Source organism: Canis lupus (genome assembly GCF_048164855.1).
Source record: "Canis lupus baileyi chromosome 3 unlocalized genomic scaffold, mCanLup2.hap1 SUPER_3_unloc_2, whole genome shotgun sequence".
Taxonomy (NCBI): domain Eukaryota; kingdom Metazoa; phylum Chordata; class Mammalia; order Carnivora; family Canidae; genus Canis; species Canis lupus.
Window position 1 is genome coordinate 263,908 of NW_027326405.1, and position 19,655 is coordinate 283,562.

At 36.3% G+C, this 19,655-nt stretch overlaps 1 protein-coding gene and 1 long non-coding RNA gene across 6 annotated transcripts in view; one reads left to right on the forward strand and one right to left on the reverse strand.

Annotated features, from left to right (window-relative positions):
• Positions 1-19,655, forward strand: part of LOC140629211 (putative pleckstrin homology domain-containing family M member 1P) — a 176,575-nt gene that overhangs the window by 149,625 nt on the left and 7,295 nt on the right. For 4 of the 5 annotated variants that reach the window (XM_072818801.1, XM_072818804.1, XM_072818802.1 and 1 more), the window contains exons 3-4: positions 7,837-7,904; positions 9,061-9,191. In XM_072818801.1, the coding sequence (XP_072674902.1) occupies positions 7,837-7,904; positions 9,061-9,191 (199 nt within the window). Of the gene's footprint in view, positions 1-7,836; positions 7,905-8,852; positions 11,444-11,599; positions 14,765-19,655 lie in introns of those variants that run through there. The other variant, XM_072818805.1, reaches the window with a different exon arrangement.
• The window catches only part of LOC140629214 (uncharacterized), a 107,168-nt gene that overhangs the window by 74,949 nt on the left and 12,564 nt on the right, over positions 1-19,655 (reverse strand). The window lies entirely within an intron of this gene.

Sequence of the window (19,655 nt, forward strand, 5' to 3'; positions counted from 1 at the left end):
CACACAATATCTGGCATCAATTTAATACTGTCCAGGAATGTATATCAAGAATTAGAACCAAAAGAAGTGGGAGGAAGAAAGCAGACAATAAAAACAGACTCACAGAAAACCAGATATTGGAGTTATCAGAAATAGCTATTTACCTCCATAATGATAACATTTTAGAGAACAAAAGAACTGCAACTCACAAAAAAGAATCAAACATATTCTAGAACTGAAAAAAAACACAGTAACTGAAATTAAGGCACCAATAATTAGATTTAATACCAGATAGGAAACAGATGAAGAGAAGACTGTTGTATGATAGAGCAGTAAAAAAATATTCAAGCCAAAGTGTAAAGAGAGTTTTAAAAATGAAAAATAAACAGTATAAGATACATATGAAAGATACTAAAAAAGTCTAATGTGTAATTGGAATCCTACAAAGAAAAGAGAGATTGTAGTAAAAGCAATGTTTACACCGATAAGAACCAACAATTTCCAGAAGGGAGAAAAGATATCAAGCCACAGGTAGTCCAAGCATGATAAATACAAAGAAAAGCACACCAAGGCACACCAATAAAACTGAAAATAAAAGAAGATAAAGAAAGACATATTATTTTATAGATGCAACAATAAGACTGACGGCTGACTTCTCAACAGAAATGATGGAGACCCAAAACCTATGGAATGACATCTTTTAAATGCTGAAAGATCTGCCAATCTAGAATTCTATATTCAATTAAAATATCCTTCAAAACTGAAGATGAATTAACTTTACAGACAAACAAGAATGGAGAGAACTTATGAGCAGCAGACCTGCTCCCCAAAACCAGAGGGAGTTCTTTAGCTAGAAGAAAAGCAGTCCCAGAAGGGAACATGGACAGGTAGGAATGAACAAAGAACAATGCCCAAGGTATATATGTTGGTAAGTCTAAATGAATTTTGACTACATAATAAAAAAATTAAAATATGTGAGATTTAAAATACATGAGCAATTAAAACACATGTTAACATAAACATAAAAGGTGAAGAGGGTTAAAAAATGAGACTAATGTATTACTAATTATCTAAAAGACAAACGGAATAAGAAAAAAATATTTTATTAATCCAAAGGAACACAAAAGAGGAGTGAAAGAACATGAGTCAGGTGGAACAAACAGGAAACATAATAAGTTGATATGTATATAATTTAAGGTATATCCATAATTACATTAAATATAAGTGGACTCAATTCTGTTAAAAGACAAAATTGTTAGATTGAATAAAAGATAATAGCTTGACACAAAGAGAAGTTGAATCACTATGTTGTACACCTGAAATTAACATTATATGTGAACTAAACTCAAAAAAAAAATTTAAGAGAATGTAAAAAAAAAAAGATAAAATTCAACTAAAAAAATAAAATCCAAAAATTGAAAGTAACAAGATTTTTAAAATCCAGCTATGCCAAAATATAACTAGAGTAACTATATTAACATTAGACAAAGTAGAGTTTAAGGCAGGAGATATTATTAAAGGATCAGTAGACCATTCTTAATTTGTTTGCAAGTTAATAACATAGTCACAAAATATATGCAGCAAAAATTGACAAAACTAAAAAATACATACACAGATTTGCATCTTAGTATAAGACTTTAGCACTTCTTGTGGTAACCAATAAAACAAATACATCAGCAGACAAAAAAATCAGTTAGAATATGGGTGAACTAAAAATTATCCAACATAACTTAGTTATATGTAGAACACTGTATCCAACAATGGCAAGATTCTTTTTTTCAAGTAGATATTTACTAAAATTGACCATAAGACAAGTCTGAAAAGCAAAGATTTAAATCACTCAAAGTAGGCTCTGATGACAGAAATCTGGAAATCAAGAATAAGAAACTGAAAATCAATAATAGTAAGATAACTAAAAATTTTGTGAATGCTCAAAGGTGTGGAACTTAAGCCATACACTTCTGAATAACCTATAGGCCTAAGAGGAAATTATGATGTAAATTGGGAAATATTTTAAACCAAATGATGATGAAAATATGACATATGAAAACCTAGGAATTACATCTCAAGCTATGCATAGAGGGAAAAGTAGAGCCTTTAAACAAATGTTTAAAAAGAAAAATAGGCTGAAAATCAATGATAGGATTACTTTCTCAGGAAATCAGAAATAGAATAGAAAGGAAACCCAAAGAAGGTAGAAGGAAGAAGGTAAGAACAGAAGATACTAGAAATCAACTGTATAATACAGGAAATCAGTAGAATATCTTCTCAAGTACCCATGGAATTTCAAAAAGATAGACCATTTATCAGGCCATAAAAAGTCTTGAGTTGCAGAATACATCCCCTGAATACAGTAGCGTTAAGTTAGAAATCCATAGTAATAAGATGCCTAGAAAATAACCAAATATTTGGAAATAAGCAACATATGTCTAAACATAGGTGTGCAAGATTAGAAATCACAAGAGAAATTGTTTTACATCTCTAATAAACGATAACAAACACACATTCTATGAAAGTATGTGGTTGCAACTAAAGCAATTCTTGGAGACATATAGCTCTACACATCTATATTAGAAAAGTGTAAGATTATCTAAGATTCAACATTGTGAATCTAGAAAAAGAGAAGCAAATTAAACCCAAAATTTAAGAAAGGAAATTATAACATTAAGAGTAAAAATCAAAGAAAAATTAACAGACAGAAGTTGATTCCTTGAAAAGACTAATAAAATTGATTTTTTAAAACTGACCAAAAAAAAAAAAAAAAAGGAAAGAAAATAGAAGTCACCAATATCACAAAAAAAAGAGGGACATTACTGAAGTTTTGACAGGAAAGAAGTAGGATAATAACAGGATATTTGAACAACTTTGTTCCAATCAAGGTAACTAAGATGAGATGGAAAAATTCCTTGAAAAACAGGTTGCAAAAAAATTGACACAAGAAACTGAAAATCTGAAGTTCTAGATCACTTTCTTAAAAATCCAATTTATGATTGGAAAATTGCCCACAATTTGTAGGCCCCATAGCTTCACTGGTATATTCTATCCAACATTTAAGGACAAAAAAATAACAATCTTACACAAACTTTTTCAGCATATAGAGAAGGAGGACACTTTCTGACTCATTTCATAAAGTCAGCAAGACCCTGTTAACAATACCAAACAAAGTCATTTTAAGAAAAGAAAATTAGAGACCAATATTTCTCATGGATAATAGGATGGATTCCAAAATCCTTAACAAAAAATATTAACAGGTCAAATATTGCAATCCATTTATACATGATTGATAGATCAGTCAATCATGACCAAGTAGCATTTGTCCCAGGACAGCAAGGTTGGTTTAACATGAAAATCAGTCACTGAATTTCACCATGGCAACAACTTTAAGCTGTCATTTGTTTCAGTAGAGGCAGAAAAGGCATTTGACAAAATTTAACCATTCGTGATTTTTAAAAATTCTTGGCAACTTAGCAACCTCTTCTACTTGATAAAGGTGTTTTTCTTAATGATGAAAGACTGAATTTTTTTCTCCCCTAAGTTCAGAAACAAGGCAATGATGTCCCCTAAGATTGAAAGCAAGGCAAAAATGTTCATTCTCATCACACACCACTTCTATTCAACATGGTACTAGACGTCCTCACCAATAAAATAAGATAATTTAAAGACAAAATTTAATGGACATGATTACTGCAAATGAAGACATTAAGCAGGCTATTCACAGATGAGATTACTGCATTTGTAAAAAATTCTAAATTACCTTTTTTAAAACTACCATTTGTGTACCAAAAAATGGGAGGGAAAATGTATTAATATCATATTAATATTTGTGTATAACATATTATGTCTGGAAGGATAAACGAGAGACCAGCACAGTGATTACCAACTTGGAAGTGAGGTTAAAAACTCATAGCTAGAATGGGGGACTAGAGAGAGACTTTTTGCTTTCTATGTTATTTAAATTATTAATATTTAAAAATAATATTTTACCTATTCAAAAATCTTTTTTTTAAAAAAGGTTCTGAAAATCGGCATTGACCTGTCAATGTGGTAAATAATGAGCATCTCTGAGTTACCATAGTTGTCTACACCAACCATGATAGAACTCTCTTATCAGTCTGTAGATTTCATGCAGCATGATCATCATTTCAGAATTACACATATATTTTTAAAGGAAACTTTTCAAGGGTCTTTTATGAACTGTATTCATATAAGCTATAGTTTGACTTGATTATTGATCATTCACATTTTATCCAACATGGAAACCTATTTAATGGTTTCTCATTAAACCTTTCCATGCATCACTATTTAGAAAAGATTGAATGTTATTTCCTTCTCCTTATTTTTCTCAAATACTAAGCAACACACTAAAGTAATAATATAGCAACAATAAAATATAATGTTATTTAGTGTTTACATGCAATACTATACTAAATTCTTTGCATGCATTGTTTCAATATTTAACAGCCATAATTCTGTCAACAAAGATGGAAAAGATAAGAGGTTAAAGGTTTGATTCAGATTCAGATTAAATAGCCATTCTCCAATTAATCATTCATTGTACTCTGTAGTTTGGTACACTTTACCGGTTGAGAATCATGTAGCAGTTGAGAATATGTGTGTGTGTGTGTGTGTGTTATAAGGGAAACTCATAAATGGAAATATTGAAGATTAATGGGTGAAGAACAGCAGAATTTAGATTATGCTTACATGCTCATGTATAAATAGAGTCCAGTTCAAGTAGACATTTGTACAAGAACATAGATCAGAGCAAAACTGTCTTTGTCTTAAGGTAATTTAAACAGTATAAAATTGTTTTACCCTGAATTATTAAAATAATTTAAACTATGTCTACCTGACCAAGGAAGTAATGAATTCTCTCTCTCTTTCTTTTTTTTTTTTTCCGACTGCTGCTTCTTGCTTCAGTTTTCTTTGTTAATCTTTTGAGGCTATTCGTATTATTCCAAATATTTTATCAGTTTTGAATCCAACCAATAGACTCATTCACTACTTATTCATCTCTATTCATCATAAACATGCACTAATCCACACTGGTAATTTCAACATTCCGAAAATGTCAGAAAACCATATAAATGACATTATATATTATACCCTGAGAATGAAGCGGCAATGACATTATCAGGCCTGCGTAAGCACTCAGTTGATTCCATCTGCTCTTTAGCAATGTATACTAGGATAGCACCAAGAATTCCCTCTGTCACGAATACCTGGACCAGGAGCACTCTACTGCATCCCCAAATTAGGAGTAGCTGTGCTTTTGGCTTCCGAGCTGTAGACAGCTTGGTGGGGGACAGGCACCAAGTTGCCGCTGCTTTCCTCAGCCTCAGACCTAGAAGGGCCTGTCTCGGTGCTCATCTTGTAAACCCTGATAGCTCCCTGCAACAGGAGCCCCCATCTGAGACTAATGAAGGAAAGATGGTTTCTGAAAACCTCCTGCACTACAGAACATTATGCTGTGGCTCTGAACATACTCCTCTTCGTGTATTCTCTCTTCTCCTCTCCCTTCCATATCCATGCCCTTGTTTAGTTCCAGTTTCCATTAGAAATGCTATCTGGGCAGCAAATTTCACAGATTGGATCCATCTCGATGCTGCCATGCAAAGAAAACACATCTGTCTGACTCTTCATTTAAAATAAGGAAAAAAATTGAAATAGCAAAATGCTGTAGTCGCTCTGAGCTATTTCCTAATGAACCAGTTTGTCCCATGAGCTGTACTGAGGAGCTTCTTCTCCTCGGTGAGAACTCTTTATGCATATTAATATTATGCATGTTTTCCATGTGACTCCTTCTGACTTGCCCTCACCCCATCCTTTGAATTCATTTAAATAAAAATAATTTATGTGGACATTCCTTCAGTCAGGATTTTCTCTCCTCTTTTCTTAAAGACATTCATAATATTTCGCTGATGCTTTGCATCCAAACCGAGTCATTATGCTTTTGCATATCATTAGGGCTTTATAAAGAACAACAGCGACATCTGCATGTGCCGCAGCGCCAAGGAGATAGGAAAAATACTGAAAACAAACTCCGTATTGGCTTGGAGGCTGTCTGGCTCTCTCTCTCCCCAGCAGCCCCTGCCACCACTATGGATAGGAGTAATTGTACAGTGTAATCACATCATGCCTCATCTGAATATTCATAACAGAGACAAAGCTTTGGAGGATAAGGGAGGAGTGGGGATAATTTAAATATAAAACAGCATCTCATTTCCAAATCAAGTTGTGCCAGTTAGACTCTGCACTAGGATTCAATATTAAACCAACATTGTTTTGCAGTTTGGAAATTGGAAGTGAAGAAGATGGAAAAGAGAAGACACTTGATAAAGAAGAGATGACATTATATTCTCATTCTTGACCAAGGAAAAACAAAACAAGACAACAACAACAGTGACAGAATAAAAATACTTAAAGTGATATTTGAAGAGTCACCAACAGTGGCTAACCAGCTGCTGTTGTACCAGGAATGAAATAGCCTATTGAGGGAGCTTTAAAAGCTCCCAATTAATATGTTGTGCATGTATTACATCTACAAAGAACTCACTGTATTCCTCTCTCCCCACAAATCCCCCCAATACACACATATTCCCTAACCACCACCTTTCTTTCCTGTCGGGTGCAGGAGAAAAAGATCAGAGCTACAAAATAATTGACTAATCGCTCCGAAAGTGACAACATCCCCCTTAAAAGAAAGGACAAAAACAAACATACAAAAAGGTGACTGTTCATTAATGAAGGGATAAATTACCGATGGCTTCTTCATTCTCTTTAGTTCATTACCCCCCAAAAGAAACTATAATCCACGTGTTAATATTTCTTGTCTTCGTTTTCTTTTGTTTTAATATGATGCTCTTTATTTTTTTTTTAACTGTTGGTATTTGTAGAAGCCTCTGCCACTGCATTCCCCAAAGAGCTACTAGTTTCAACCCACTGGAGTTTATATTCCTTTAATTGTCTAGTGCAGGAACATTTCTGCTGTTTTTAAAAATATACCGCTCTGCAGGAATTAGAAGAATCCAAGGTTGTATCCAACTTCAAAGGTTTCCAAGTCATAATGATTTTAGCAAAAGTAGAAGATAGATCATGGAACAAGTCCCTGTTTGAAGAGAAGCATCATAGGGACCTTTTTTCTTCCCTCTCTCCCCAACTTTGTACTTCTCCTGGCTCTGAATGCCCCTCGCTAACACAGTTTAATGATATGCAAATGAAATATGCATAAAACCATTCTACTGTATGATGATTAAACACTGGAGACATTAACAGCGGAGGCTTCACTCTTTGTAATAATCTTTCCCGACCATCCACTTTGATTGCGGAGTTATGGAAACCCATAGCAGTTGGCAGAGAGAGTGAAAGAGCAAGAAGGAAGGAAAGGTGCAGGGACACATCACCCATCTCGATGCTTCTCCCACTCCAGGAGAGGTTCCCCCCCTTTGTACTGCGTTCCTATTGCTGTCTTTTGTAATCCATCCATGCAGTCACACCAGAGCGATTAACGGGGAAAAAAAAAAAAAACTCTTTTCTCTTAATGTTTCAAAGCTCATTAGCCAAACGATTATTCCTCATTAACAGCGAAAGCTCATTCATTAAAAGGAAGAATATGCCCAAAAGATGCCAGCGCGGTTAATCCTGAGTCCCGTACTGGGCTGTAAATCCCATACTACTTGTATATTCCATGCGAAAGGGACACGCTCCAATCCACATTTAAAAAAAAAAAAAAAGAAAGAAAGAAAAAGAAAACAGTTTGTGTGTTTTGTAAAATCCACAAGAGCAGCAATTAATACTCCCATAGAATGACTTTATTATTATTATTATTATTTTTTTGTCTCTCTCTTTTGTTTCCAGCGCCTGCCCCTGGCTCAGTGCCTGGTGCCAACAGAACACCTTTCAGGATCCACAGCAACGCAGACAACGTAAGTACCAGCCGTTTCCTGTAACCCCTTTTCAGATTTTTTTTTTAAACGACCACCTAAAACATAGAGACAAGCCTCTTCCCCCTTCTTTCCCCTTCTTCTCCCCTGCATTATGCCACCAGGGTTTCCTAAGTAGCACCTTCCAAATCCCTCTGCCTTCAAGTTTGTGCATGTCTGTGTGGCATCCCTTCTCCTCCTTCACTCCCATAGTGGATCTTGTAAAAGGGCTTCAGATCGGCCCCATTCATCTCCCTGGTGATAGCAGTGAATGTAGATAAATCTCTGACTGCCTGCTTGCTGCTGGAGTATGATTTTTATTTTGTCTTCTGTGTATACCTGGGTCAAAAAGTGGGATTGTATGCACACACATACATGCACATACACACATTTCCCTCTCTCTCCTTCTCTGTCCTCCTCTCCTTTTCCTCACACATGCATACATCCCACAGTATGTGTATATATGCATAAACATACACACCTGTATACATACCCATACCTATAACACAAAAATATATACATATCTAAATGTTTAATTTGTCTGAAAATAATGTGTATTTATATACACATACAGCCTTACAAGTGTGTCTATATCCAATCGATAGGTGCCTATCTTTCAATTTATACCCATCTATGTCTCCATTTAAATATTCCCTCTCTTCTCCCAGCAGATGCTGTGTGCAATTGCAATCCAGGATTGTATAAGCAGTATTCTTTCCTTATGATTTCTATTTGTAGATCTTTATGCTCCCTTCTCTGCCTTCTTCCGAGCTGTAGAATTGGCATCTTTCCCTGAGGTTTTCCGAATGGCAAGTGGCACCGGCTGTGGCATGTATTCATGCCGCTTCCTATGGCATTTCTCTTCCGATGTCTGCTTTTTCTCTTTGTTTGTTGTTGACTAGGCTGAATGGTGAGTTTTTTTTTTTTAAGTTAATTATAAACGAAGTTGAATAGCAAACAAACCAACAGCTTGCCCAAAAAGAAAAAAAAGAAAAGAAAAGAAAAAGAAATAGCCCCACACAAGCGCCTTCTGCTGCAACAGATGCCCAGATCACCCCTGGCATGGGCAAATGGGCACCCGATTTTGGTGGTTGTTAATTTTTTCTGTTTGTTGCTGTATTTGTTGTTTGTTTTCCTTGTTTCCTTTTGATTTTTCAAGGAGTCCAAGATCCTGGCCTCTGCTTGGAACGGAACAGTGTCATGGCGGAGACGACGGCCTTTGTCTTGCTGGGTGTGAAAGCATCCGCTGTGCTGGCTCCACTGCGGCAGAATCAAGTTTAAAGGAAGAAAGTGATTAAAGTCAGCTTTGTGCCTCTTTGGTGTGGAAGACCCCCAAACCCCAAGTAGCCGAGGCCCTGGGTCCGAGGAAGGGCTCATAGTTGGAGCAGCCTAGGCTGTAATCCTGGCACTTGCGCCTTCGGTTGCTGCTTTCTGTTCGCTCCTGGGGGTCTGGATAATCTCCCTTGGCTTTACCGCACTGCCTGGCCCGCATACAGGGCCCTCGTAACATATACCCGCTGCTGCTATCGCACGAAACTGTGGCGTTGCCCCTGAATGGATGGCACTGTGCCAACTCTTCTGCCATCCGCCCTTGCAGCTTTTTTCTTTCCTCCCTCCCTCCCCTTCTTCTCCTCCTCCTCCCGTCGACTTGACGTTAATGAACACACGGGTTAATTGATTTTAAAAGCCGAAGAATTACAGTTAACTTTTCCCACAGGGTACAGACGCCAGCCGCTTGGCACACTCTGCCTTTCGCACTGGTGCAGGGGGGCAGGGAAAGCCCGCAGCAAAACTGGCAACTGCTGAGGGAACGTTGCCTGCTTATTGGAGTAGAGCCGATAGAAGTCGACATGGTACTGCCTCATCCTTACAGTATATATAGACATTCTATATTTTGTTAAATAATCAAAGCACACCCTGTCTTTCTTCTCCCTCCATCTTTCAAAACAGGAAAACCTTTCAGAAGTTCTTGGGGGGGTGGGGGGAATCCCTCCCCTAGCCCATTTATCTCATCCTTAATATGCTTTTTTTCCAATAAGAAGAAAATCCTTGAAGCCTCTTTTCACTTACAAGGAGGAAGGCTACCCTTTCCCTAAATATCACCCCTAAAGAAAAAAAATTTTTTAAGGAAAAAGTTCCATAAAGTTTCTTACTCTGTATTTAGTGTTTTAATTTGTTCTCATTCCTCTTGACTCAGATGAGTTATTTATGATGGAAGATTTCACCAGGAAAGTAGGTACATTGTAGTTAAGAACAAAATTCATGTGAAAGCTCTTTTTGTTTGTATGTTTGTAGATTTTTGCTTTCTGTCCCCTTCACCCCTTCCCCTGTAGAAAATGAAAGCAGTTGATACTGTAGTTGGGAAGGAGACAGGCGAAGCTGGAAACGATGCTTTCACCTTTTCATGCTTTCATTTTATTTCATTTTGTTTTTTAAAAGCATGCAGCAAGTGAAGCGACAAGAGGAATCCATTATGCAAATCATGTCACTTTGCATAATGTCTCATGACTGGAATATGCAAATGAGCTGTATAATTTATGAGTGCCAGTGTCTGTCTAAAAGTGTTTCACATAATTTACAAAGTGAGTCTGAAAGACATGGGGAAAGCAGCTCTTCCGACCCCACTGCCAAGGAAGCTCTGTATATTTTCCTATAAGTGCTCCCTGGTAATATTGTCAAGTGCTATTTAAAAGAAATTAAGGTTCCAAATATTCATGAAAGACAAAGCTTTTCCTCTCAGTCTCTTCACCCAAATTCTTTGCCTAAAAATTTACAAGAAACTAAAAGACTCTAAAGTATTAATTTTTGTATTCAATTGGAAAAAAAAGTTTGAACCCAACTTGCTATTTGTGTATGGATTTTCCTTTCTAAAGCAAGGTATGTCTTAGAGAAGCAGACACCTTATCTATTTGTCTGGATATTTGAAGACAATAAAATGGGATTTCTCATTTTGGTTGGTTTTGTGTGCCCTGCTATGTGCAACATTTTATACATTATATTTTCTTGGATGTGTAAGATATTTAATATGGAAGTCAGATGCTTTTAAAATTCCTCTGGAGGTATATAATTCTGCTTTCAGAGATGTCTTCAAAAGAGAAATGCCATTTATTAACTAGGTTTAAGTTCACTAAGTCAACTTACTTGGCTGATCCTTGTCTTAATTTGGTAACTTTTTTGAGTCAATGATTTTGAGCCCTTTAAGAAACCTTAACATTTTTGATAATCTGCCCTAAACTGCCCTTATATTTTTCATTTCAATCATAGTAAATTCTGTGAAAGAAACATACAGGGTGCCATGAAAATGTAAACCAGGAGGAACTGATCATGTCAGAAAAGGCTTCCTGAAGAAAGTGACTTCAAGGTGAATGCTGAAAATTGAAGAGAAATTAGACAAAAAGAGGGAGAAAATATTTTCCATGTAGAGAAATATATTCAGTAAACTTTAAGACAACAAGAAATTTGGCTGCTTGGAAGAACTAAAAACCTCTGTGGCCAGAGTATAGACAGTGGGTCATTGAATCATACTAGGAGCAGATTAGAAGGTAAGCATATGGAGAAATAACATTCATTATCTGCATTTATTTGCTGGTACATGGTCTCTTCTGTCATTATTAAGTGTATATACATGTACTTTGTTGTGTTCATATTGAAAAGTACTTACTACCATAACTTTTATAAAATACTTTTTTATTTTTCAGATTCATGTATTGAACCATCAGATTTCTTTTTTTTTTAATATTTTATTTATTCATGAGAGCCACAGAGAGAGAGAGAGAGGCAGAGACATAGGCAGAGAGAGAAGCAGACTCCACACAGGAAGCCCGATGTGGGACTTGATCCCGGGACTCCGGGATCACACCCTAAGCCAAAGGCAAACGCTCAACCACTGAGCCACCTAGGCATCCCAAACCATCAGATTTCTGAATCCAATCTATGTGACCTATTCTTTCTCTTTGTGAAGTTTTATTTTCAAAAAGTTAATGGCCATTCAGGAAAATAAAACTAAGAGGAATGTTCCACCTTCCAAGAGTAAAATACAGATTCTTTTCGAAAATACTTGGAAGATTCACAAAAATAGATTACTTTCTGGCCTTAAAAAAATTAAAGTATTGAGGTAAGACAAAATATATTATCTGACTACAAACTGAACTAAACATCAATAACAAGAATGTGGGAAGTTAAGCAGTCACAGTGAAATTAGAAAATATTTTGAATTAAATGACAATGAAAATGCACTATGTAAGATAAAGCTAAAGAAGTACCTACAGAGAAATCAGATTTAATGCCTTATTTTAGAAACCAAAAGTTTTGAATCAATAATGTCTTAAGAAAACAAAGTCAAAACAGAAGAAAGTAAGAAAATAATAAAGATAAAAGCATAAACCAATGAAACTGAAAACCGTGGGGAAAATCACTATGCCAAAAAGTTGGTTCTTTGCAAAGCATACTAAAATTGATAAACATCTAGGCAGACTGAACAAGAAAAAAAGTGAGAAGACACAAATTATCACAACTAAGAAAGAACAGTACTAAAGATCTGACAGATACTATATGAATAATAAGAGATAAGTAAATAACTTTGTCAATAAAGATGATAACCTAAATGAAATGGAAAAGTTCATTGAACAACTACAAAAATTCAGTGAAGATGAAATAACTGGCATAGTTTTATTTTATTTATTTTTATATTTTTTAAGAGTGTATTTATTTATTCATGAGAGACGCAGAGAGACAAAGACATAGGCAGAGGGAGAAGCAGTCTCCCGGGGAGCCTGATGCAAGACTCAATCCCCAGACTCCAGGATCACGAACTGAGCTAAAAGCAGATGCTCAACCACTGAGCCACCCAGGCACCCCAGCCTGCATGGTTTTATGTCTATTAAAGAAGTTGATGTGTAGTTAAAATACCTTCCTTTTCTTTAAAACACTCAGCACAGATGGCATCACTGGCATGTTCGACCAACATTTAAGGAAGAAATCATGCCAGTCCTAAACAATTTCTTTTAGGAAATAGAAAATGAAGGAATACTTTCCCACACATTTTATGAGGTCAGCATTTTGTTGATACCAAAATCAGTGGCATTGTAAGAGCAGAGAACTACAGACCAGTAACTCTTATAAACACAAAAAAATCCATAATAAAATATTAACAAATTGAGTTGAATAATATGTAAACAGAATGATACATCATGACCAAATCAGGTTTATTCCAAGAATAAAAGGTTGGTTCAACATTCTAAAATCAGTATGATTCACCATATCACTATATTTTTTTAAATCATCAATTCAATGTATTTGATGAGGAGGGAAAGCCACAGTATTAAAACAGTGTGATAGTGATGGTAGGTTAGACTGAAAGATTAATGGAACAAAATAGAAAGCCCAAAAATAGACAAAAATTTTTGACAAAGGGTCAAAGACAATCCAATGGAAAGAGAATACTCTTTTTAATACATAATGCCAGAAACAAGTAAATAAATACCTTTATCTATATTTTACTATATACAAATACTAATTTTAAACTGCTAATAAAATAAAAATCTAACACTCTACAAGTTCTTGAAGAAAATATAAAATCTTTCTGACCTGAGGCTTAGTAAAAGATTTTATATATGAGGGAAAGAAACCTGAACCATAAATGAAAAAGATAAGTTGGACTTCAGGAAAGTTGACAATTTCTGCTATTTGAATAACATTGTTAAACGAGTGAAACAATAAGCTACAGACTTGAACAAAATATTTAGACCCAGAATAAGGAAAAAATGAATCTAAACCAAACCAAAATGATACAGAAGATAGAATTAGTAGATGAAGACAGCTGTCATAAGTGGATTTCATATATTCACAAAGTTAGAAATCAGGAATATATTAAATAGGCACATTAAAGATAAAAAATACTCTACTTGAACCTATAAAACTAAACTACCTAAAACTACCTAAAACAAAAACTAAAAACTCAACTACCTAAAACTACCTAAACCTAAAACTAAAAACCTAAAACTACCATGTCTGGGATGAAGAATATCATGTCAGGAAGTGATTTACAGATTAGATATTTCAGAAGAAAAGATGAGTCAACTTCAAGACTTATAAAAAGAAACTATCCAAAATGACACATGGAAAGAAAAATAACAAAAAAATAATTACCAAAGCTTCTATGAGTTGTGGGGTAACTTTGTGTGGCCTAATTTTTGTGTAATTTTTGGAATCCTGTGAAGGATAAATTCAGGAGTACAAAAAAAAATCCAAGAAATAGTTGAAATTTTTCCAAATTTGGTGAAAATTATAAACCCAACAGGTCCAACTGTCTCAACAAGATCCATGCACAAGAAAGAAAAGAAAAGAAAAGAAAACTACACTAAAGCACATCATACTCAAATTGCTTAAAATCAGTATGAAGTAGAACAATTTAAAAGCATCTAAAGAAAAGAAGACACATTATGTATAGAGAAACAAAGATAAAAATGACAGCAGATTTCTCTTTGGAATCAATGCAAGCCAGAAGACAGTGGAGAAACATCTTTAGAGTATTTTTTTTTTTTTTTTGAGAATCCTCCATTTCACTTTATTTGTTCATTCACATCATATACCATCCCACAAGAACTGGAATGACTTCATATAGTTTATTTTTCCAACTGTCTGTCCATAGAGGGGTGTGATTGTTTTCTGTGTTGTTCTATCTGGGCATCTACTCCCACTTCAGGATCATCCAATTCGTGCCAAGTTCTCCTCCATAGAGATGGGCAGTTCTTTTTGCTTGCACAGTCCTAGGAACTTTCCTGATCAGAGACAACTGAATATATAAAGTCCCCATTTCTATACCACTCCAAGATGAAGCCCAGCTGTTTCCTAGACAATACTAGGTAAGACAGAGGTAAATGACAGCTTCTTGGTGAGGTGTGTGAGTGTGTGTGTGTGTCAATGCACCCATCTGTCATAGGGCAGTGAAATATTTACAGAGCCCTGAACTTAAAATCCAAAGGCTCAATTTCAAGTTCTGACAATGTCACTTAAAAACTGGTTGACTTTGGGCAAGGCTGTTAACTTCTTTTGACACTTCACTTCCTTGGTATTGGTGGTGATCTCTCCTTTCTCATTCATGATTTTATTAATTTGAGTTTTTCTCTCTTCTTTTTATTAAGGATGGCTAATGGTTTATCTAACTTATTAATCTTTCAAAGAACCAACTCCTGGTTTTGTTGATCTGTTCCACAGTTATTCTCGTCTCTATTTCATTGAGTTCTGCTCGAATCTTTATTAACTCTCTTCTTCTACTGGGTGTAGGATCTATTTGTTTTTTTTTCTCCAGTTCCTGCAAGGTTAGCTTTTGTATTTGAGTTCTTTCCAGTTTTTTTTTTTTGGTGTTCAATTTACTAACATACAGAATAACCCCCAGTGCCCGTCACCCATTCACTCCCACCCCCCGCCCTCCTCCTCTTCCAACACCCCTAGTTCGTTTCCCAGAGTTAGCAGTCTTTACGTTCTGTCTCCCTTTCTGATATTTCCCACACATTTCTTCCCCCTTCCCTTATATTCCCTTTCACTATTATTTATATTCCCCAAATGAATGAGAACATATAATGTTTGTCCTTCTCCGACTGGCTTACTTCACTCAGCATGATACCCTCCAGTTCCATCCACGTTGAAGCAAATGGTGGGTATTTGTCATTTCGAATAGCTGAGTAATATTCCATTGTATACATAAACCACAGCTTCTTTATCCATTCATCTTTCGTTGGACACCGAGGCTCCTTCCACAGTTTGGCTATCGTGGCCATTGCTGCTATAAACATCGGGGTGCAGGTGTCCCGGCGTTTCACTGCATCTGTATCTTTGGGGTAAATCCCCAACAGTGCAATTGCTGGGTCGTAGGGCAGGTCTATTTTTAACTCTTTGAGGAACCTCCACACAGTTTTCCAGAGTGGCTGCACCAGTTCACATTCCCACCAACAGTGTATGAGGGTTCCCTTTTCTCCGCATCCTCTCCAACATTTGTTGTTTCCTGCCTTGTTAATTTTCCCCATTCTCACTGGTGTGAGGTGGTATCTCATTGTGGTTTTGATTTGTATTTCCCTGATGGCAAGTGATGCAGAGCATTTTCTCATGTGCATGTTGGCCATGTCTATGTCTTCCTCTGTGAGATTTCTGTTCATGTCTTTTGCCCATTTCATGATTGGATTGTTTGTTTCTTTGGTGTTGAGTTTAATAAGTTCTTTATAGATCTTGGAAACTAGCCCTTTATCTGATATGTCATTTGCAAATATCTTCTCCCATTCTGTAGGTTGTCTTTGAGTTTTGTTGACTGTATCCTTTGCTGTGCAAAAGCTTCTTATCTTGATGAAGTCCCAATAGTTCATTTTTGCTTTTGTTTCTTTTGCCTTCGTGGATGTATCTTGCAAGAAGTTACTATGGCCGAGTTCAAAAAGGGTGTTGCCTGTGTTCTTCTCTTGGATTTTGATGGAATCTTGTCTCACATTTAGATCTTTTATCCATTTTGAGTTTATCTTTGTGTATGGTGAAAGAGAGTGGTCTAGTTTCATTCTTCTGCATGTGGATGTCCAATTTTCCCAGCACCATTTATTGAAGAGACTGTCTTTCTTCCAATGGATAGTCTTTCCTCCTTTATCGAATATTAGTTGCCCATAAAGTTCAGGGTCCACTTCTGGATTCTCTATTCTGTTCCACTGATCTATGTGTCTGTTTTTGTGCCAGTACCACACTGTCTTGATGACCACAGCTTTGTAGTACAACCTGAAATCTGGCATTGTGATGCCCCCAGATATGGTTTTCTTTTTTAAAATTCCCCTGGCTATTCGGGGTCTTTTCTGATTCCACACAAATCTTAAAATAATTTGTTCTAACTCTCTGAAGAAAGTCCATGGTATTTTGATAGGGATTGCATTAAACGTGTATATTGCCCTGGGTAACATTGACATTTTCACAATATTAATTCTGCCAATCCATGAGCATGGAATATTTTTCCATCTCTTTGTGTCTTCCTCAATTTCTTTCAGAAGTGTTCTATAGTTTTGAGGGTATAGATCCTTTACATCTTTGGTTAGGTTTATTCCTAGGTATCTTATGCTTTTGGGTGCAATTGTAAATGGGATTGACTCCTTAATTTCTCTTTCTTCAGTCTCATTGTTAGTGTATAGAAATGCCACCGACTTCTGGGCATTGATTTTGTATCCTGCCACGCTACCGAATTGCTGTATGAGTTCTAGCAACCTTGGGGTGGAGACTTTTGGGTTTTCTATGTAGAGTATCATGTCATCGGCGAAGAGGGAGAGTTTGACTTCTTCTTTGCCAATTTGAATGCCTTTAATGTCTTTTTGTTGTCTGATTGCTGAGGCTAGGACTTCCAGTACTATGTTGAACAGCAGTGGTGAGAGTGGACATCCCTGTCTTGTTCCTGATCTTAGGGGAAAGGCTCCCAGTGCTTCCCCATTGAGAATGATATTTGCTGTGGGCTTTTCATAGATGGCTTTTAAGATGTCGAGGAATGTTCCCTCGATCCCTACACTCTGAAGAGTTTTGATCAGGAATGGATGCTGTATTTTGTCAAATGCTTTCTCTGCATCCAATGAGAGGATCATATGGTTCTTGGTTTTTCTCTTGCTGATATGATGAATCACATTGATTGTTTTACGGGTGTTGAACCAGCCTTGTGTCCCAGGGATAAATCCTACTTGGTCATGGTGAATAATTTTTTTAATGTATTGTTGGATCCTATTGGCCAGTATCTTGTTGAGAATTTTTGCATCCATGTTCATCAGGGATATTGGTCTGTAATTCTCCTTTTTGGTGGGGTCTTTGTCTGGTTTTGGAATTAAGGTGATGCTGGCCTCATAACACGAATTTGGAAGTACTCCATCTCTTTCTATCTTTCCAAACAGCTTTAGGAGAATAGGTATGGTTTCTTCTTTAAACGTTTGATAGAATTCCCCTGGGAAGCCATCTGGCCCTGGACTCTTGTGTCTTGGGAGGTTTTTGATGACTGCTTCAATTTCCTCCCTGGTTATTGGCCTGTTCAGGTTTTCTATTTCTTCCTGTTCCAGTTTTGGTAGTTTGTGGCTTTCCAGGAATGCGTCCATTTCTTCTAGATTGCCTAATTTATTGGCGTATAGCTGTTCATAATATGTTTTTAAAATCGTTTGTATTTCCTTGGTGTTGGTAGTGATCTCTCCTTTCTCATTCATGATTTTATTAATTTGAGTCTTCTCTCTCTTCTTTTTAATAAGGCTGGCTAATGGTTTATCTATCTTGTTAATTCTTTCAAAGAACAAACTCCTGGTTTTGTTGATCTGTTCCACAGTTCTTCTGGTCTCGATTTCATTGAGTTCTGCTCGAATCTTTATTAACTCCCTTCTTCTCTTGGGTGTAGGATCTATTTGCTGTTTTTTCTCTAGCTCCTTTATGTGTAAGGTTAGCTTTTGTATTTGAGTTCTTTCCAGTTTTTGAATGGATGCTTGTATTGCGATGTATTTCCCCCTTAGGACTGCTTTTGCTGCATCCCAAAGATTTTGAACGGTTGTATCTTCATTCTCATTAGTTTCCATGAATCTTTTTAATTCTTCCTTAATTTCCTGGTTGACTCTTTTATCTTTTAGCAGGATGGTCCTTAACCTCCACGTGTTTGAGGTCCTTCCAAACTTCTTGTTGTGATTTAGTTCTAATTTCAAGGCATTATGGTCTGAGAATATGCAGGGGACAATCCCAATCTTTTGGTATCGGTTCAGACCCGATTTGTGACCCAATATGTGGTCTATTCTGGAGAAAGTTCCATGTGTGCTTGAGAAGAATGTGTATTCAGTTGAGTTTGGATGTAAAGTTCTGTAGATATCTGTGAAATCCATCTGGTCCAGTGTATCATTTAAAGCTCTCGTTTCTTTGGAGATGTTGTGCTTAGAAGACCTATCGAGTATAGAAAGAGCTAGATTGAAGTCACCAAGTATAAGTGTATTATTATCTAAGTATTTCTTCACTTTGGTTAATAATTGATTGATATATTTGGCAGCTCCCACATTCGGGGCATATATATTGAGGATTGTTAAGTCCTCTTGTTGAATAGATCCTTTAAGTATGAGATAGTGTCCCTCTTCATCTCTCACTACAGTCTTTGGGGTAAATTTTAGTTTATCTGATATAAGGATGGCTACCCCTGCTTTCTTTTGAGGACCATTCGAATGGTAAATGGTTCTCCAACCTTTTATTTTCAGGCTGTAGGTGTCCTTCTGTCTAAAATGAGTCCCTTGTAGACAGCAAATAGATGGGTCCTGCTTTTTTATCCAGTCTGAAACCCTGCGCCTTTTGATGGGGTCATTAAGCCCGTTCACATTCAGAGTTACTATTGAGAGATATGAGTTTAGTGTCATCATGATATCTATTCAGTCCTTGTTTTTGTGGACTGTTCCCCTGAACTTCTTCTTAAAGGGGAATTTTAAGAGTCCCCCTTAAAATTTCTTGCAGAGCTGGTTTGGAGGTCACATATTCTTTTAGTTGCTGCCTGTCTTGGAAGCTCTTTATCTCTCCTTCCATTTTGAATGAGAGCCTTGGTGGATAAAGTATTCTTGGTTGCATGTTCTTCTCATTTAGGACCCTGAATATATCCTGCCAGCCCTTTCTGGCCTGCCAGGTCTCTGTGGAGAGGTCTGCTGTTACCCTAATACTCCTCCCCATAAAAGTCAGGGATTTCTTGTCTCTTGCTGCTTTAAGGATCTTCTCTTTATCTTTGGAATTTGCAAGCTTCACTAT